Source organism: Nelumbo nucifera, chromosome 2, assembly GCF_055504915.1.
Source record: "Nelumbo nucifera cultivar China Antique chromosome 2, China Antique-T2T, whole genome shotgun sequence".
Classification (NCBI taxonomy): Eukaryota; Viridiplantae; Streptophyta; class Magnoliopsida; order Proteales; family Nelumbonaceae; genus Nelumbo; species Nelumbo nucifera.
Genome location: NC_142650.1, coordinates 109,275,305 through 109,296,756, shown reverse-complemented (window position 1 = coordinate 109,296,756; position 21,452 = coordinate 109,275,305). Strand labels below are relative to the sequence as shown.

Genomic DNA, 21,452 nt, shown 5'->3' with positions numbered 1-21,452 from the left:
TTTGCGCCTAAGGCGCAATGCGCAAGGCGAGGCGTGCAGGTTTTTGAAGCAAGGAGCAAAATTACAAAGAAAAAAATGCTAAAAAAATATAAAAAAAATGTTAGAAATTTCAAAAAATAAAAAAAATAAAAATAAATAAAAAAATATTAAACATAATGTTAAAAAAAATATAAATTTAAATTAAAAAAGTGTTTTAAAAAACCTATTATCTAAAATTAAAATACATAAACATAACATGTAAAGCGTATTCAAATGAAATTTTAAAAATAAAATCAAACATATAAAGCATTTTCAACCATGTAAAATCCACAATCTCTTTTTCTCCTCAATTGCATTACTTCAAGTAGGCTAATGTGATGTAAAACATATTGCATTCCTGATTCTATGAGTCGCCTTTGTACCATGCCCCTCGAGGCAAGCCCAAACAAGTCCATGTTAGGGTCTTAAAGTATTATTTCTCACATAAAAAATAATGATTTGTTCGCTGAAGCTCCGAGATCCCCCTATTTGCTAATGTTGTTCATTCATTAATTCCAATAAAATATCTTCTTAAAAGGCGATTAAAGTTATAAAATCATTATTTTTTATGTGAGAAATAAGAATTTAAGACCCTAACATGGACTTGTTTGGGCTTGCCTCGAGGGGCATGGTCGGGGGTCCTGGGGCAGAGCCCTAGGCCCAGCCGTTAGGCTCAAAAAAGAAGCAAAAAGTGCAGAATTTTAAAAAGGTACACGCTTGGGCTAAGACTCAAGGCGCATTAGGTACACACCTAGGTGCACTAGGCGTGCACCTTTTGAAAGGGGTGCACCTAGGACCTGGGCGAGGTGCATAGGCGTGCACCTTTAAAAAGGGGTGCACCTAGGACCTGGGCGAGGTGCATACCCTAAAATGCACCTCGCCTGTGCGCCTCAGGCATGCCTTTTAAATCACTAGTTCATACTACGACACTCAATACAACTCTCTTGCCTCCTTATCTTCCCATTCTTGTCACCAACAAGCCTCCTCCACTCAATCCAACGACTCATTGCTTGCTTACTAACTTGATCATCAGAGAGATCCACCCCGAGAACACACCTCGGGAAGCACCTTGGTTCACCTGCTCAGTTCGTCCATCTCTACTCTTTACCTACTGTCTGGATTCGAACTGCAATAGGTAGTATAGCCAATATGATACATTTTCCACCTACTAGTGTATAGCTACATGCTACACACCAACTCATACTCATTTTAATACAATTAATGATAATTACAGTTTTCAAAAATAAATTAGAAAAAAAATATACAGGAGGGACAAAAAGAAAAATGAAACAAAATAGTCAAATGAGGGATGATTTCTTGGTTGCCAACTTCTTTCAAGTACCACAGAAAGCAATATTAACAATAACAGTTTCTTGGTGCAGAAGATTGATCCTAGAGATAAGAGGCCAAAGGGTCCCCAATTGACCAGAGAGTGAACATCGTCAAGTAGGTCACTTAGGAACCTCTTTTTTTGTGTGTGCTTGTGTGTGTATGCATGCCTACTTGTCTATGAAGAGTGAAGTTTGTTGGACTAAAGGTAGTGATGGATTTTTAAGCCTTGTTTAGTTGGTGGGATGTCATGAGACGAGATGGGAAAAAGATGGGATTATAGTTCTCAATTCTTTGGATGTGAAACCCACCATCTTGGTGGGAAACAAGTGGGAAAGGAGGGGGAAACTTGTTTAATAGAAAATACACTTTCCTTGTAGTATTTTTAAGAGTTAATATTAGACCCAAGACTCATTAACAAATTAATAATTATTTATTAAATATTAATAAAATAATTAAATTAATAATTATTAATGAATTAATTAATAAAAAATTATTAGTCCATTAATATTTGTTATTGAGGTTGATTTTCCCACTATTTTCATTTTTACAACCAAAATTGGAGCGTGTAATCTTTCCACCCATTTTCCCTTTCTCATCCTTAGCCCATCCCACCAAAATCTTCCCCCAAACCAAAAGCAGCCTTACACAATCTCCAATTTGCCCATTTCATTCTTGCAAGAATTGAGGAATCAAAGTGCTCATAATTTGACAGTGGGTATGACATTAGACAACAAAATGGATGGCAAGACAGGATTCATGTAGTCAACTCCATCTAGTTGGGATAGGGCTTAGATGATGAGGAAATGCAGACCAAAACCAGGAAATAATACAACTGAAATATGGCAAATTCTAGTTTTAAAAGGGAACCTTTATGAAGCCTATGCAACTTCCCTTCGCAATCACCTTTAGTTCAATTTATTCCAACTTTTTCTTCCTGTTAAAACATTTAATGGTACTTGCATTCTGTTCATTGGAATTTTACAAGTTGTTTTGATATTCTGCAATCCCAAGGGACAAAGGATGAGTGCTTGCTTTCAGGTGTTCCCATCGACTAGACTAAGGCACTTAAGTCTGGCTGGGTTATGTTGGGTTGAGGTCAACCCTGACCCTACCCAAGGTAACAAATAGGGCTCAGGTTGGCTCAATTTCTTCACTTCCTTTTGCTTTCAGAAAAAAAAATGTCCACGTTTCTTAGACTTGTCATTAGCCAATTAAGGTTGATTAACCTTGGCACATACATGGGTTGGGTTGGGTTGTCCAAATCCCCAGCCCTAACCCAACCCAAAATCAGGTTGCACTCAGGCTAACCTGCCATACAAACAATAAAACATGGGTTAGGTTTGGTTGCCCAAGACCTCAACCTTAACCCAACCCAAAGTAAAATCAGGTTCATGTTTTCAACCCTAACCTGACCCCAACGCAGCCCAACTTTTTTGGGTTGGGCTCAGCCTAACCAGGCCCAAGTTGCACCCCTGGGCTTGCTCTGATCCATACCAAGCCCAGACCAGCCTGTTTAATAAAAGGGCCTCAAAATCACACCTAGGCACACCCATGGGCCAAAAGTGCAGCCAAGGCTCAGGCCTAAGAGGTTTTACAAACCTAGCTCTTAGCCTGACACTAGGCTGGTCCATTAAAAAATAATACATCCATATCTTCTTGTTGCAAAATATAAATGGCATCACTTATACAAAAATTAAAATAAAGTGATCTAAGCATGCAGACATCTACAACACAAAATAATGACACAATCCCTACAAACAATTATAAAACAAATGTTATAGCTAACTTAAATTAACAATACAGCATCACAAGCAAAGAAAATCAGGCCAACCATGGCCTGTTGGGCCTAATAAACTAGGTTCAAGAACAGCCTATTTAAAATGGGCTTTAAAACTAGGCCTGGTTCTAGCCCATGGGCTACAAAACCTTCACGTACCCATCAGGCCAGCTCCGCCCCATAACTGCTTTGGATTTGGAATAGACCCTTCCAACTCCAAGACAGAGTCCTTTAGAGTGATAAACAAACAAACCCAATATTTTATATTTCATCTTTCTTTTTGAACTGCAGATTGCTTGCCTCAGAACAATGTTCATGCAACTAAACTAGTAGCCTTGCAGTTCTGAATATGAACATCTCACCTTAGAAGTGGAGTGCAACATGGGAAATAAGAAATTTTTTTTGGTCCTTGAAGTCATGTAGTTCCTTCATAGTAATAAATACCCTGTAAATGTACATACCAAATCAGAACAAGTGAAATAATAAAAATCCCACATTTGAAACCACATGTATCCAACCAAGTAAGGTTTAATCAAGGTAATAAACATCATAGCAGTAACAGACAGACATGGGAATCAGAACCCACATGTCCAGGAGGTCCAACACAGCAAGAACGAAGAAACAAGGACTCAGAGACACATCTAAAGAAAAGTATAAAGCATTAAGATATTCCATATTTAGTTTAATTTTAACATTAAACCTAAAGAAAAAAATGTATAAAGGTTTATGTTTGTTACAATTATTTTATAGGAAGAATGGCATTCATTATGTACATCAGCTGTTTATTTATGTTGAATAATCAAGGAGAACAAGAAAAATGTCACATCAAAGTGTTACTTTTTTTTTATAGGAAACTGCGACTTTCATTAAATTTTGGATAATCTTAAATAAGGTACACAGGTCCAATCCATAAATTTAGGGATTCCAACCCCCAAAAGATTTTGTTATTACAATTCAGCCCAGAATAAATTTCCCTGTTTATCTCTTGTTTGGCTAGTGAGTCAGCCAAACCATTAGCTGACCTTCTAAGTTCTAACCCATCTACCAACAAACCAATCTCTTGTTGATCAATAATGCATTTCATTGATCAATCAGAAATAATAATTACAAAGGAGAAAAACTTTCTTATCTCCTCCAACTGAGGCTTGAGCCCCCATGAATAGGAATTAGACTTACAACTGAGCCCAGAACATAGATTCCCTCGCCAACCCTTGCTTAGCTAACCCATTAGCAAACGAGTTAGCAGATCTCTTCACCCAACTGATCTCGACTTCCATGTCTTTAACCAGCCACCCAAACTTTTTCCTTTCATTGCTGTAATTCCATAACCCAGTATTGTCTTTAACTCTTTATTCAGCCACCCTACAACCACCTCTGAATCCTCTTCAATTGCAAGTCTTCTTATATTCATTTCCTTTGCTCTTTGCAACGTTCAAAATTTCGATACGACTCCACATGGGGTGTTTCAGGGCCTTGACCGGTTTGGTGGGTGGACATTAAACGGGCCCCTCTAAACCAGATTTGAAAAAAAAAACTAAAAAAAAATAAAAAAAAGCTATCGATACTGCCCAATATGCCTCTACTGGCGTATCGGGCATATCAATATTTTGAACCTTGGCTCTTTGGACACCTTCCACAACTGCAGATCTTAGCACTGAGAGAATCACTCATCCCAACTGGACCTGAGAACAGGGCTGAAACATTCCCATTCTCATCCCTAAACACACCCCCAGCTCCTGAATTTCCCTCTACTACTACCATCAAAGTTCAGTTTCATAAAGCTAGAGGGGGGAGGGGTACGAGACAAACTCAGTCCTATTTTGACATGGGCGCATCTAGCAATCTCTCCCTATTTCCTTAACAGATCATCCACTGTAAAATCTGTGAACAGCTCTGATGATTTCAGCCATTATACCGCCCTTATATGAATCATATCTCTCAGGTTTTCAGCACTTCTCTCTATTTCAAAGAAGATCCTAGACTTTCTTTCTTCCCATAAAGACCAGCATACCGCAGCCCTTAGGCATCTCCACATAGTCCTATCCCTTTTCAGATGCCACCTGAAAAAAGAATAAAAAAGGCTCTGCAAGTTCAATGGAGGGATCCAACTACGCCCAAAGAGGGAAGAAGCCCATTCCCAAAGTCTTTGCAAACTGGCATGACACTAATAGGTGAAAACCAGTCTCCCCATCAGCTTTACAAAGAATACACCTGTGAGTGAGAGGATAAGCATGTCTTGGGTCCCTTCTTTTAAATCAAATCAATAGTGTTGATTCTTTCTAGAAACGTTTCCCAACAAAAACTACCAACCCTAGGAGGAATTGGTCAGCACTAAATCTCTTTGATAAGGAAAGGAAGGCCTAGGGGGCTAAGGGCTGGTTGGCTGAATTAAGACTTTGAAGAAAGAGACACAAGAGAAAGAGCCTGTGGGGGTGGGGGTCCAAATTCTAGTATCTTCCTTTGTGGGGTCCAAGAAGATATTTTCAAGAAGACCTAGGAGACTCAGGATGCTGTTCAGGTCTGTATCTCTAGCAGCCCTCCTCAAGCTCAAATTCCACCCAAACCTGGTGTTTGAAGATGGGATAGTGAAGGAAGAAATTGGCTCATTTTAAGTCAGAGAGGGCGTATAAGGATGGAAACTGATCCTTCAAAGGGGCATTCCCCACCCAAGTTTGTTCCCAAAATTCTATAAGGTTGTCTGAGTTTAAGTCAACCTGATAAGAGGGGAGAAAACTGGTAATAAGTCATGAATGGCTTTCCAAGGGGATGCACTTGTAGTCCTTGCCTGAATTCCAGGATCCCATCCGTTGTCCTCTATCCCATGAATGCTAGCCACAATTTTAGCCCACAGTTTCTCCTTCTCTAAAGAGAACCTACATAACCATTTCCCCAAAAGAGCCACATTCCTCTTCCTGATATTCCCAAGTCCCAACCCACCCAAGTTTTTACTCCTAGTCACCACCTCCCAACTTGAAACTTCACATCCCAATAACTCTACACACTCCCTAACCTCCCCTAGAGGTGTAAAACGGGTTGTGCCCCCGTGGGCGGTGGGCGCAAAGTGCGGGTTGTGCCGCCCTCCCTAGGATAACTTAGGGGGTCGGCCCGGCCCACGACCCAGGCCCGTGCCATGCCATGGTCCAGATCGGGCCGTGCATCGGGCCAAAGCTATTTATTTAAAAAAATTGACAAAAAAAAAACTTAAAATTTTAATTTTATATGAATTTTGATGTATACAATTGCTTATTTATACAATAATTAAATAAATTAGTATAATAAAATTAAAAAGTATATTTATTTTATTAATATATTATATACTATATATTATTATATAATTATAATTTATATAAATATATATAAATAATATATGGGTCATGCCGAGCCTGGCACGGCCCACGGACCGTCGTGCCAGGCTGGTCCAAATTTGTGTCGGGCCACGGGCGGCACAGCTCGATTTACACCTCTAACCTCCCCCTCCATATTCACTCCCACTACACAACTTTTCTCAAAACTCACCTTAAGGTTGGACATTTGTTCAAAGAGTTGTATCACCAATTTCATGTTTCTGATCCACCTCAGATTTCCACCTTCACATAACAAAATCGTGTAATCTACAAATTGTAAGTGGGTGAGGGGGTCTCATCCCTTCCTAGTCTCCACCCTCTTAGAAAATCCCTTGAATCCACTCTATGAATTAATCTCCCCAAAACATTTGCAATCAATGTAAATAAGAAGGGAGAGAGTGGATCCCTTTGTTTTATTCCCCTCATGGCTGGAAGAAATCTGCCATTGTCCCATTTACCAACACAGAGTAATGACAATTCCAAACACAACATATATCAAGGCGACTAGGCGAGGCTAGGCGACCATGGGGTGCCCAGGTGGGCGCCTAGGCGACAACTAGGCAATGGAATCTATAAATATAAAATCTATAGATTTCAACCATATAATCATATTCGTATATATATTAATGATAGGTTCGGCTATTAAAAACTAAAGTGATAAGTGAGAACAATGACTGAATCAGTGAAGGGAGGAGAGGAGTATAGGGCAGAGCCCCTGTTTTTTCAAAAAAAAAAAAAGAAAAGCAAAAAAATGGACTCATGGGGCGAACGATTGACGACTGAGAATGACTACTAACAACTGAGAACAATCATGGACTCATGGGGCGGAAGAAGAAGAAGAATATAGGGGCGGAGCCCCTGTTTTTTCGAAAAAAAATGAAAAAAAAAGTTTGAGATAAGAAGAGAGAACTCAGGACTGATTCGATTGAAATTTGGAAAAGAGAAAAAAGAAGAAGATTGATGAGGTGTGTTGAGGCTTGAAGTCTTCAGTTCTGCTCCCTCTCCAATCAAACCAAAAAAACCCTTATGACATAAAGAAAAAAGGTTGTATACTTGGTCTTAATACTAAAATGACATCATGTAACCAGATTTATTTTAAAAGAATAAAACATCCAATAAAAATATCAATAAATCAAAAAAATATATATATTTTTTAGATGAATGTAGGTGCCCGCTTAAGTCTCTGGGCGGTGGCGCCTAATATGCAAAACTTGTGGCATTTGGGCCAAGCGACCATGAAAAACCACCTAGTCACCTTGACAACTATGACCCCATTTACACCATATTTCCCCGAACCCAAAATTAACCATAACTTTCTTCAGGAAAGACCAATCAACCAAGTCATAAGCCTTTTCCAGGTCCAGCTTGCAAACCACAACCTTTGTTCTAACCTTTTTGAAATTCTTCATGCTCCCATTGGCAATTAAAATTGGATCAATTATTTGTCTTCCACTCACAAAAGCTCTTTGATTTGGTGCAATGATGGATGGGAGGATTTGCTTTAACCTCAATGACAACTCCTTTGCAATTATCTTATACAAACTATTTACCAAACTAATCAGTCTGAAGTCCTTTGGTTGGAGGAATCTTTCTTCTTTGGATCAATGCAAGGAAGTTGGAATTCAATCCAGGATTAATTATTCCTCTCCTATGAAATTCCTCAAACACTAGCATTAGATCTCTTTCCAAGATATCCCAACAATCTTGGTAAAACATCCGAGCCTGGAGCTTTTGTTAACCTCCGTTCTATCCTTTGCCTATTTGTTGCCCCTAACTCTAGTCATTCCAATCCTTCTAACCCCCCCCCCCCCCCCCCCCCCCTTTAAAGGCCTTCTAAAGATGGACTTAAAGTGTTCTACAAAGGCCCCTGCTATCTCATCCTATTGTGTCAGAATAGATCCTTCAACTTCTAGTCTAGAGATAAAGTTTCTTCTCCCATTTGCCACAAAATGAAAAAAAAAATCTAGTGTTTCTATCTCCCTCCATTAACCACTTGCACTGAGATTTCTATCCTTTTTTTTTTATCAATAACAGATTTATTCAATTCATTGAAATATCAAACTATTTACAGCAAGGAAGACAAAAACTCTTATCTTCCAAGTACAACTTAAACCCCCCAAAGAGAGAAACAAGGAAACAAAAGAAACAATTAAGTTACAGCTTAGCCCAAAACATTGCTTCCCTTTCTATCCCTTGTTTAGCTAATCCATCAGCCAAAGAGTTAGCTGATCTCTTAACCCAACGCATCCTGATTTCCATCTCCCGCACCAGCCACCTGAATTTCCTCTTTTCATTTCTGTAATTCCATAAACCGCAGTTGTCTTTAATCAGCCACCCTATCACCACCTCCGAGTCCCCTTCATTTATGAGTTTCCTGACATTCAACTCCTTGGCTTTCTGAACTCCTTCCATAACTGCCAAGATCTCATCTCTGAGGGAATCCCACACCAATTGGGCCTGAGAACAGGGCAGAAATGACCCCGTTCTCATCCCTAAAAACACCTCCAATCCCTGATTGTCCCAAGTTCCCCCTACAACTCCCATCAAAATTTAACTTTAAGAAGCCAGCAGGGGGGAGTCCAAGACACCCTTATTACTGGTTTGATCTGAGTGCAGTTTGCAATCTCACCCCACTTTCTCAGCATGTCTTCCACTGTGTAGTCTGTAAATAGCTCTAGTGATTTCAGCCATTGCACCGAGATTTCTATCTCCAACTTATTTCCTCCTTGTGTAGCCAATCCTCCAATTGTCTTCTCAAACACCCTCTCTATTCCTCGTCTCCCTCTTCAAATTCTCCCCTTTCTTCTTTCAAATCTAGAATCTCAATTTGATCTATCGATACTCTTTTTCTTTCTTATAATCTACCAAACTCCAATTGGTTCCACTCTCTAATCTTTGCTTTCAGAAATTGGAGTTTCTTGTGAAACCACATACCTTCCATTCCACTAAGGGATTACACTCTTCCCACCACTCTCTTACTTTCTTGGTAAACCTAGGATGAAGTAGCTACATATTTTCAATCCTAAAAAGGGCAAGTTCTCCACTCCTTTCCTCCTTAAAAATCACTATGGGCCAATGGTCTGAAGTCGATCTAGGAAGTTCTCTAGAAGTTAAGCTCCCCCAGTGTTTTTCCCAATTTGTTGAAAATAGAAGCCTATCCAGCTTAGAACAGATGGGATTCGATTGGAGATTGGACCAAGTGAATGTCTTGTGAGCTAATGGTATCTCTTTGAGCTCAAAAGCATCCACAAACAGATTAAACTTCCAATGCTAGTTGTTGCCCTCTGATTATGATTATTAGTTTCCTCTGTAAACCTAACCACATTGAAGTCCCCACTCACACACTAAGGCCCTTCCCATAGGCCCTTAACATTCACCCAGTTCCCATAGACCCTTGACATCACCCAATCCCTCTCTCTCTCTGTAATCATTTGGTCCATATACATTCGCTAGCACACATAACCATCCTCTAACCACTTAAATTTCAAGGATATTGAGCATTTCCCAATCAAATCATCAAATCCTTTGAGCACATCCCTCTTCCACATTGTTACTATCCCTCCTTAGGTTCCCCAAGATGGAGGAGCCGCCCAATTGATCCCCCTTGCTATCCAAACACTCTTAGCCCATCTGTTGTCAAACTCAATTCTTTTTTACTCTTGGATTAGCACTATGTCTGGGTCAAACCTCTTGATCACCTTTTTAATTGTTGCTCTTTTCCTTGCACTTCTTAAATCTTTCACATTCCAGCTAAGAATCTTCATATTCACATTCTTATCTCTCTTAGAAGGCTTGTACTCTCCCTCATGCTCAAAGTGTCCTTCGAAATCCATGGAAAATCAAAATCCAATGCATTGTCCAACCCAGACACTTCACTTAGGAGATTCCATGAAACAATGCTTCCTGGGCCCAAATTTATCATGCAGTTGTTTGCCCTATGGAAAGTCAATAAATGACAAGCAAAAATCTGGATTACCATTGTAAGTTTATGACACATAGTTAATATGCATGTCCAACATGGACACTAAATTTAGGGCATGCAATGCAGCTTCCTAGGCCCAAATTTACTGCGCAGCTGTTTGCCTATGGAAAGTCAAGAATCGACAAATCAAAATCCAGATTGTTAGTGTAAGCTTATGATGTATAATTAATGATCAATTAGGTTATGGATGAAGCATATCTTGCTTTTCCCCTTCTTCTCTCTTGTATTAGAGTGACTCCTAATAAGAACGAGCATAATCTGGCAATCAAAAGGGGAAGAGTCTCTCTTAACACCAATTTGCAAAATAAAATTATCTTTCATTAATTTGGAAGAAAAGGAGTAAAAGGCTATTTATAAGCAAGTTTAAGATTTTTCTTAAAGAGGAAGAAAACCCTCTCTTGCAAAGAAAATTTCATAAAAAGAAATATTACAAAATATCTCACTACTTCACTAGCACATTATTTAGAAAATGCTAGAATGGACCCTTTGGGCCATGGGTTGAACCACGGGGATGAGTCTATTGCCTTAGGCAACACATATAGATCTTTGTATCTAAAGGGTCAAAGGACATTAAAGGGGTTTTGCAAGTGTATGGGCCTAAGGCCAATGGAGCCTGGCCCACCATGAAGTAGAGCAAGGAAAAAAAAGAGAGGCTTTTTTCCTTCTTTTTATTTGCTGGTGGATGAGAAAAACGAGAACTTACACTTTTAAGTCTTTCAATTTGTTCACCTAAGACGCAAGGTACCAAGGAAGTCTGAAAGCCTGCAAAACCATGGTGGGAGTTAGAAGAAAAGAACATGGAACAGCAAAAGTTTCTGCTAGTCATCATGTAGAACAAACCTAATATCTTTTGCTATGACTGTGTCTCCATCTTCAGACCCAAGATGGCGCAAAACCACTTCTTCTAAACGTCCATCGCGATAAGCATGCTACAAACAAAACATTCATGTAATGAAACATCAATGACCTTCTAACCCCTATACAAACTATCCAATATATATGAAAAAGAACAGCTAGCACTTCATCAAAATATAAATTCATTTGGAACAATATATCACTGGAGCTCTACATCAATGCATCTGTAATTTCATTAGATCTAGGACTGCAGTGTTAAATTTTATAAGCGGCATGTTGTTCCTACTGCATTGATTTTATAATATGATTCAGGAGCATACCGTCCAAAATACTAAATCATATGGTCCTGCTCTCAGCACCTGTAAGAAGTGATCTTTTGCAAGTTGATAGGGCTAGGAGGGATTGGGGCAGACCAAAAGGGACATGGGTTGTGAAGTAAAAAGAAATGCTTTAAGCGCTTCATAAATTAACAATGGATATGTCACTGAACAGAACAGAATGGTGAAACAGGATTCATGTAGCCAACTCCAAATAATTGGGACAAGACTTAGATGATGATGGCAAGATTCTGCTCTCAGCCCACAACTTTCTAGCCTAAGCCCAAATCCATGTTAATATTCAGATTCAAATTTTATCAATAACATATAATATTCTAACCATTTTTAGTTTAATTTATTTATGTATTTTTTTGATAGGAGAATAAAAGTGTTCAATTGAATTAATTTGGAACTAGGTGCATCTGATATTATCCGGTCCTTTTGCATCCCTAGTCCATAACAGGTCCAAGCATAAGTTACTCTAAGGTAGTGGAGGAGTGGTTAAATAATCCGGAAAACGTTGTGTGGGGTTACAAGAATGAGCTAAAGAAATACAAATGGTTGACAAGGAATATGACTGTTACTGTACAGTGGGTGAGGAGATCAGATAATGCCTTCACTGATAGCTTGGCAAAACAGGGCACAACTTGGGAAACACTATTTTGGGCTGAGCTGTAACTGTGTTTTAGTACACATGTACATTTTGCTTTAGATTCTGTGTTTCAAGATTTTATGTGCTTCATGTTTGGAGAGGTGGCATCTTGCGCCTCCCAAGGGACTGATTATGTAATTTCTGTCTGATTTAATGGAAACATGATATTTTATCTATGAAAAAAAAACAGGGGTCCAAGCATAAGTTCATATCCAAGTCTAGATATTGGTCCTGACCCATTTGTCAACACATGTTCCTTGAAACTAGATATGAATAATTAAGATGGAGAGACAATACTATTTGGTGGTAGTTCTTTTGGAATGTGTATTTGGAGTTTTCCAAAGCATGGTTCTAAAAAACGACCCGGAAACGGAATCGTTCTGGCCACCGGTTTCCGGGTCGATGGTTCGAATGGATGGCCCATTCTGACAAAAACCGTTGAACGGGTCGACAGTTCGACCGCCCGGGTCAATGGATCGTTGACCGATTCAACATTTTTTGGCCATGGACTAGGTTTGTGGTAAAACGGACTGGAGGGTTCCTAGGCCGAACGGTCCGACTGTCCGGGTCAGCGATGGTTCAAAAACCATGTTCCAAAGTACCTTTTTATTGGAAACGGTAGCTTTCATTCATAAAAAAATGATTATTAAAGTATAACTGTCAACCACACAAGAAGAGGGTGTTGATCCCTCAAAGTATCTGAGAATTACAAAATGGCCCAAAACAATTCCTCCCTAGTAGTCCCTTGCTTTGCTAGAGTATCAGCTAGTCCATTTGCTGACCTTCTAGCCCACCTGAAGTTCACTCCAATCTCCCTTGCTAGGCATTTGATTTCCCTCACAAACTGTCTGTGGGTCCAGGTCCAGATCCCTAGGCTATTTGTTTGCATCCACCCTATTACCAACTTAGAATCCCCCTCCACCTCAATTTTTTGGAGACCCATCTGCTTAGCCAATTTCAAACCTTGAAGAAGAGCCATCATCTCCGCTCATGGTGAGCCACTGACTCCTCCTATCGGTCCTGAAAACAGAACCATCGCTCTCCCTTCTCCATCTCTTAACACTCCCTCAATACCTAAGGGCCTAGGTTGCCTACAGAACTTCCTTTAAAATTCAATTTCACCCTATGTTGTGCTAATGGGTTCCAACTTTCCTGATTAACATGCTAATAAGGATGAAGAATGTGCTACTACACTCAAATGTACAATCTTAATGGTTATGCATTCAAAAACTTCTTCAGATTTTTCTTGCCCTTGAAAGTTTCTGTTATTTCTTTCTGCCCAAATCGACCACAAAATGGCTGCTGTTGAGGCTCTCCATATTAATCTTTCCCTCTTCTTTAGTTGTCTAAAAAAGTTCAGATCAAAAAGACCCACCACATCTGAGGGAAGAGTCCACCTGCTCTTTTCCTAAGAAGTACTTGGACTGGCCCGGCACGGCCTGGCACGATGGTCTGCGGGCCCACGGCCCGGCCCAATTTACACCTTAGTCTCAATCATGTGTGAAGATATGATGTTGTATTTTATCTTTCGCCACACTCCACCGGTCACCATAAACTCACTTTCACATCCAGAACAAACCAAATACCAGAACTTTCCTAAACGATAGCTATCAACAGCACCACCAACACCATTGAACACCGATCATCAAAAATCAACCAAACATGAGTTGGCAGCAATTATACCACTCTATGTTGCCATGATCCTCACCTACAGTTCAGTTCGATGGTGGAAGATCTTTACCCCTGATCAGTGCTCCAGCATCAACATAAGTGAGTTGCCTCACTTCTCCACATAACCTTGGGTCTCCTCTCCTGCAGTCAGAAGACCTTATCTATATGCTGGAAAAGAAGTTGAAGACTTGAAGAGCACCAGCACATGTATCTCTTCATTTACATGCGTCAGCTACTGGATCCTTTGTTTCATTTACAAAAGCAGTGACTCACTGTGCTTGGTCCAACACACACAAGCTCTTGTTTTCTGAAATCAGATACTGATTTAGAGATCTTTCTTTCATTGTCTCTGAAACCAAGCAAAAATGCAGACCATGAGGGATTCCACTTCAAACATTGCCGACTCACCCAGGTCTGGGATGGACAAGACCAGAGAGCAGGTTCTTATCTTTTCTATTTTGCTCTATGTCTGATAGGAATTTTGAACTTTTTTTTTGCTTTCTATGTACCTTTGCATCGTTTTGGCTTTATACTGTGGGAGTGTAACAGTAAATCATAAATCTCTTGACAGATAGGCAGGATCATTGTTTTAAAAGCGCAAGGCGCAAGGCGAGGTGCGTGCCTTTCTGAGGCAAGGCACACAATTTAAAAAAAAAATGCAAAAAATTCAAAAAAAAATGCAAAAAATCAAAAAATTATAAAACACAATATTAATAAAAAGATTAACTTAAGTCTTAAAATAAATGTTTTAAAAACCTATTAACTAAAATTAAAATACATAAATATAATATGTAAAGGATACTCAAATGAGAATTTAAAAATGAAAGCAAACATATAAAACATTTTCAAGCATATAAAACCCACAATCTCTTTTTTTTCTCAATTGCATCAAGTAGCTAATGTGATATATTACATTCCTAATTCTACGAGCCGCCTTTGTGCCATGCCCCTCGAGGCAAGCCCAATTCGCTCGCTCACCGAAGCTTCAAGAACTCCCTATTTTGTAATGTTGTCCATTCATTCATCTTAATAAAATATCTTCTTAAAAGAATTTAAACTATAAAATTATTATTTTTTGTGTGAAATCTAAGAATTTAAGACCCTAACATGGACTTGTTTGGGCTGGCCTTGAGGGGCGTGGCATAGGCGTCCGAGGGCGGAGCCCCCGGCCCAGCGGCCAAACTCAAAAAAAGGGAAAAAGCGGCAAATTTTCAAAAGGCGCACGCCTGGGCTAAGGCGCAAGGTGCACCAGGTGCACGCCTTTTGAATGGGCTGCGCCAAAGACCTGGGCGAGGCGCCTACCCTAAAATGCACCTTGCCTGAGCGCCTAGGCGCGCCTTTTAAATCACTAGGCAGGATGACTGGTACTGGCAATAATCAGCACCAGGTGATCGTAAAAGCGGAGGCTGAGAGAAACACAGGCAACACCGGTGGTGGTAACATCAGCCTGGCATCTGGAGCCAGCGGCCTAGGTGGGAAGACTTGTGGGGGGAATCAAGGTGCAGGCTGGTCAAACATGGGGGGAGCCAACATGGGGTTGAATTACGCTGGGATGGGTAGCAGAGATGCAAGGGCTGGAACTGGGTACAGGTATCCAGCTGGATACGGATACATGACCGGAACCAAGGCAGTGTTGCATGACACTGGAGTTGGAATGGGTAGCGGAGACACCGGAGTGGGTCCTTTTGCTTTGACTGCCTAGAGTGGCATTCAGCTGAGTTGTGTTTAGTGAGTCTGTTTTTATGTCGGTTGTTTCTGCTTTTATCACGAAGATTTATTTCTCTGTATGACAACATTCAAACTGAGGGAGCTTGAAACAATTTAAAAAAAAAAAAAGATGTTTCCCTTGAATAAACCTGTAGAAAAGAGTACAAGACATTTGCCACCAGCAGAATGTTCCTACAGATGCATGCAAAAGAGGAGAAAATAAAAGTAATAAAACAAAGAAGGCATAACTCTTAAAGCACCATTCATGGTGCATCCAGCTCGTGTGATAATGATTGGTGCAAAGGAAAGAATTGGTTGGTTTGGTCCTATAATTGGATGGAATATTCAGATTCCTGTCTCAAGGATTGTTAGGGCTTGAATCTCGTACTTCGGATTGTTCTCATCATGGGTTTCAAGGAAGTTCACCAGATCAGCTTCCTCCAGAACACAAAAGCCTCCATAATCACTCCTGTGCTCAGAACGGATTACTTCGCTAGTATGGTTTTAAACTGGATGTTAGGCTTGGGCTAGTTATGAACCAGATTATGAGCTTGGGCATGAGTCAGAAAGTTGTCAGCTTAGAGCAAGACCACATGATTTGGACCATATGCTCCTTCATTCACTAACTAAATCTTCCCACAAGTTTTTTAAAATGACAAGGTTGAATACTTGAAGAGATAGTCATGCAGAATCCAATACGGTTGAAAAAATTACGTAATAGAATGTCTGCCACCGGTAAGAAAGTCCCCCAGTCATGGCACCATACAAATAAACAATCAAAGTTTCAGATTGAAGGGCATGCTAAAAGTAGGCCCACTATGATGACCCTTGCATGCAGAGAGGGCAATACATCTACATTTTTATATTCTTTTATCTATAACAATCACAAGAATGCATTAGTATCAAGGTACAGAAGGCAAACAGAACTTCTGCCACAGTTTTAAAAGCAAGAACAACAAATAAAGCACAAAGGACTCCTAATGCCTGAGATGCAAAGCAAGAGGGACATGCCGACAACAACTGAGGCACACATTATAAAAAAGAAAGCAAAAGAAAAACTTAGGGAGTGTCTCCAACATAATTTTTTTTGTATTCCTTGTTTTTAGGAAATGCCATGTCAGCAAAAAAACAGAAACATATTCTTGGATGTACATTCTTTCAAAAATAAAGTGAAAACATTTTCAGTTTGATTTAGAAAAATAGTTGTATTTGAAGGCCATCTTGGGAGGGGCACATCGGATATTGACCTAACCTTTGGTTTTTTTTCCTTTTTCTTTTGGGACAAAGTGGCCACTCTCAGACTCAAACCCATTCTCATGCTTGTCAACCTGAGATTTTACCATTCGGCCAAACAATGGATCCTACAAAAATAATATTTTTGAAACAAAATACAAATGCTTTTAACTACAAAAATATGTTCACTTCCCTAACACTGATGTGTGCTACTATTTAGTGCAGTATACAGACCAAAATCTCCCATAGACCCTCTTACAAGTGCTGGTACAAAGCTTCTACCATTCATACCAACCCACATTCAAATGGATTTGGGGCCAGAACATCAATGAAATTAACAGATAAAAATAAGAAAGGTGAGTGGATATCCATTCAATCAGAGTCTCTATCTGGTATTCTTTATGAAGCATAATAGCAATCTATATGGGGAAAACTTGTTTGTGAAACCAGAAATTCAAGAAACACAATTGTTGTTTCAATGTGGAAAACATGAAATAAACTACACCAATAACATATTTGCTAACAAGTGCCAAAGACAGTTCACATTGAAAAACACCTTAATATACAGAACATGCAAATCTAAATTCTGAAAAAAAAAATACCATCATCAAGCCTTATCCCAATTAGTTGGTTAAATGAATCCCATTTCACCATTCCATTCTGTTTAGTTCCATATTCATTGATAAATTATGGGCAATTAAATCATTTCTGAAAAAAAAAACTACTTAAACTGGTTGGAATATCATGTTATAAACACTAAAGTTACAACCCTGTATGTGCAAATCCTACATGGGCTCAACTTTTCAAAATCTGGGCATCACAGGCACATCCTAGAATATAGTAATTATATATTCAACATCAGATTAAAGGTTAATTCTTCAAAATATGGAAACAAACCAGGTAAAGCACACCTGAGTTCAGGAAAGGCAAACCCCACAAAATGAGCCTCACCTATTAGTGTAAGCAAAAAGGCATGCCTTTTAAAACATTGATCTAGAAAGTCCCTGAAAATGGCTTAACTAAAGACAACTAAAAGGAGGTTACAACAAGAAAAAAGAACTATACAACCATCATGCCAACATAATGAAATGATACCCAAGAGGACGTCCCCCAACATAAGAGGGATGAAACTAAACCAAATGAAGTGGATCAATGTTACCAACAATTTCTGAACTGTATCTATTGGATAAAGAAAGAAAATAGCAGCTTAGTAAAGAAAGAGAACCAAACAAGTCAAATGAAGGCATTCAAGATGCAGAACTATCACATAGAAAAGCAGGTGTTCAAGTTATTATGATCAATTTTTGTTCAGCACTGAGTGAACAATAACTGACATTTTTCATCAGTGCTGAGTGAAGAAGAATTGACAAAACAAGCAATAAGTTCCTATTAACCATCAATTTACCTTGTAGAAGCAACTAGTTCCAAAGGGGCATGTGCCATTTCCAAAATCAAAGTATCTGCAGTCAATTGACCTGCCGAAGGAAGCCAACTTAATTACAAGATCAAAAACTAGTACCAGATTGATGAGCTCCAAATTCTTGAAACCACCTCAATGTCTATTGATCCAGTACACAATAGTAATTACTAACAGCCAACCAAATGTCAGAATGTAGACAATTGAAAACCCAAACCAAGACAAAAGTAAAATTCAAAAGAACAAAAACATACTTACAGTGTTACAAATATACAAGTAAAATTAGAAATGTCAAGTTGTCAAAGTAATCACAAGATAACAAAATTGTAAATAAAGTACAATCATTGCATAAATAAGGGCAGAAGTGCTTGAGGTGATGACATAATAGGACCCTTTTCCCCCTCTACCAAAACGAAGAGTCTATGGTAAAAGCCTAAAACGGAGGTGGACAAACAAGAAAGGCCTAAAAGCATAACTAAAAACAAAAAGGGCAAATTTCTTAAACTACCCCTACTGTTTAGCTAATTGACAAACTGTAACCTTGTTGTTTAACTATTGTCTTAAATCATCCCTACTATTCCTGACAATTGACTAGCTCTACCCCTGCCGTTAGCATCTGTTAATGTTCCGTCAAAATCTGTACATGTGACATCACGTGACGTATAATTTTTTTTTAAAACCCAATATTACCCTCTTCGTCTTTATGGGAGAGGATGTCAGTGGGGTTTTGATCGGCAGATTGCTCGACTGGCTATCTGCTTCGACCAATAGTTGATTGAACTTGTGTTGAGAGAGAGAGAGAGATCAGCTTCGTTGGTTGTTACTAGTTGCTTTCAGAGATAAGAGAACACATTGCAGGACATTAACAGGTGCCTTGGTGTGGATCTAAATAGCTTGGTTTCTTCTAAGGAATAATTGTGCATTCAATTTCTTCTAAGGAAACATCTACACTTGTGCTTCAAAATCATTCAATTAAAATTTCTCTGGACCAACGCTTGTGAAAAATGAGAAAGCTAAGCTGAGCTGGGATATTGATTTGGTAGCAACCCTGTATATAAGATTTCCAATAGACCTGCTACAACCACTAGTAACTCCAGGAGCTGCTATGTAAAAAAAAACAACAGCTCAATGGTGTGTTCTATCCCAGCAGTGTTAAGGATCACAATTGTAATCAGAGGAGTTCATTCGTTGAAGAAAACTTTCTGTTGGCAACTGGGAAGAGGTCTTCGGTCGATGGTGCAAGGGGGAGCTTGTCCGAGAAGAATTTCCCTCGGAGAATCAGATCGGTGGGAACCTCTCTTTGGTCCTTCGTCGATCTCGATCCCACCCAATAAGTTGACGTGAAGATGTCGCTGCAGAGTTGTAGTGCATTGGATGGCAGTGGTGATGAATAAGGGATATGCATAGAGAGAGAGAGAGGTAAGAGAATGAGCAAAAGAGAGAGATTGGAAGCAAGCAAAAAAAAGTCACCACCGCTTAAGGTTGCAGCGGCGATGGCATTGACACAAAAAGAGACGGATGGGATAAAGAAGATGGAGGGAGAGAGAGAGAGAGAGGTGGCTGATCAAGGGAATACAGCTGCTGCCAGAAGTTTCAGTGGCTGCAATCGTAGAATGGGAGATACGTCAAAGGAGGAAGAGAAAAAAACAAGATAGAGAGAGAGAAAGAAAAAGAAAAAGAAAAAGGGAGAGAGAGAGAGAGAGAGAGAGAGAGAGAATGTGTGTGTGTGAGAGAGAATTAGAGAGAAAGGTAAGAAGCTCTCATCTTCTTCCTGACTCACTCGGCCGGCTGAGTATCTCTCAGATCTGCAAGGAGCCATTGATGAGAACAGGAGCCCAAACCCTGTGATGTTCAAGCTGAAATCGTGCCACATCTGATGAGGTTTTTCTCCCCCTCTTCTCCTCTCCATCATCTCTACACCCTGCTCATCGGCGCCACCATCCCTACTACTGCAAGCAGCATTGAAGAGAGAGCATTCGACTCTTCTGCAGTTTTTCTCTTTAACATAAGGGCAAAAGGGACATTTCATCCTCTCCATTACGATTTAACGACAATGGCAATTATCAGAAACAGTAGGGGTGGTTTAAGACAATAGTTAAACAGTAAGGGTAGTTTAGTATAGACTGAAGGATGGTGGGACCGTGGGAGTGTCCAAATTAGACTGGGGGTGTTAGTTTAGTAAATTCCTAAATTTTTTGAAAGGTGTTAGTTTAGTAAAATCCTAAATGCAGACCCAAAAGAAGAGTGTTGCTCTTTGGGCATTGAACAAATGAAAGCTTGGGTATCTGGTAGACATTGAAGCCATGCGAGGAGTCTTTCAATTTTGTCTCAAGAATAAGGTTTGATGTGAATCAAGTTCTTATAATGGGAATAGGCAATACAGAAGACCCTGGAGTTCCATGTTGATCAATGTTATCTGTCAGCAGGTTGTATTAGAAAAGATAGATGCTCAAAATTGGCCACGATCAATTGTTGCAAGGATTCCTCTTTTTGATGAATAACAGTAGAAATTTTTACTGCAGTATATTTTAGAAGTTCCCTACCAATACCATTGAATAGATGGGTATTCAGTGTACAAGAAACAGAAAACATGCTAGCCAGAAAAATATTTCCTTTTTTACAAATTACAATTCACCTCCAGGATCTGGTGTTCCCCATACAATATTCTTTCTTTATTTTTTTCTTTTATGAGCAGCTGTAATTCTTTATTCATTTGTTTTAAGAGAACAATACATAGTATTGTGCTGAAAAACAACCAAAAAAAAACATTATTTAGTATAGTTTCACTAGCCACCCAACAAAATATTATACAAGCCCCATAACTCTCAATTAGCAGTTTGTTTAGCTAAACCCAAACAGCCAAATTGTTGGCAATCCTTGGTGTCCACTTGTAGTAGATTATTAACTCGTCTTTCAGTTGTTTTATCTCCTTTAAATACTTCTATAGATCCACAAACCAGTATCGCTCATATTAGAACCTTGTTCCCCATACATTGCCATTTATTGTGACTCTGGCTCAAGAGTCTTCCAAACTATTGGCCTCTCTAGGTATCCACCCGAACAAGCAGTTCAGGTCAGATGCAGAGACCTCACATCTCTAACCAGATATCTTAACATTTTCATCACCTCTTCTCCCAAGTCCATTCA

The 21,452-nt window shown here is 39.4% G+C and overlaps 1 protein-coding gene across 5 annotated transcripts in view; it reads right to left on the bottom strand.

Annotated features, from left to right (window-relative positions):
* The window catches only part of LOC104613031 (putative RING-type E3 ubiquitin transferase C3H69), a 37,786-nt gene that overhangs the window by 4,109 nt on the left and 12,225 nt on the right, over positions 1–21,452 (bottom strand). For all 5 annotated transcript variants that reach the window (XM_088898162.1, XM_088898164.1, XM_088898163.1 and 2 more), the window contains exons 4-7: positions 18,294–18,363; positions 11,294–11,382; positions 11,157–11,215; positions 3,490–3,572 (exon numbers count right to left, since the gene is read on the bottom strand). In XM_088898162.1, coding sequence (XP_088754288.1) covers positions 11,179–11,215; positions 11,294–11,382; positions 18,294–18,363 — 196 coding nt within the window. In that variant the 3' untranslated portion in view covers positions 3,490–3,572; positions 11,157–11,178. The remainder of the gene's footprint in view (positions 1–3,489; positions 3,573–11,156; positions 11,216–11,293; positions 11,383–18,293; positions 18,364–21,452) is intronic.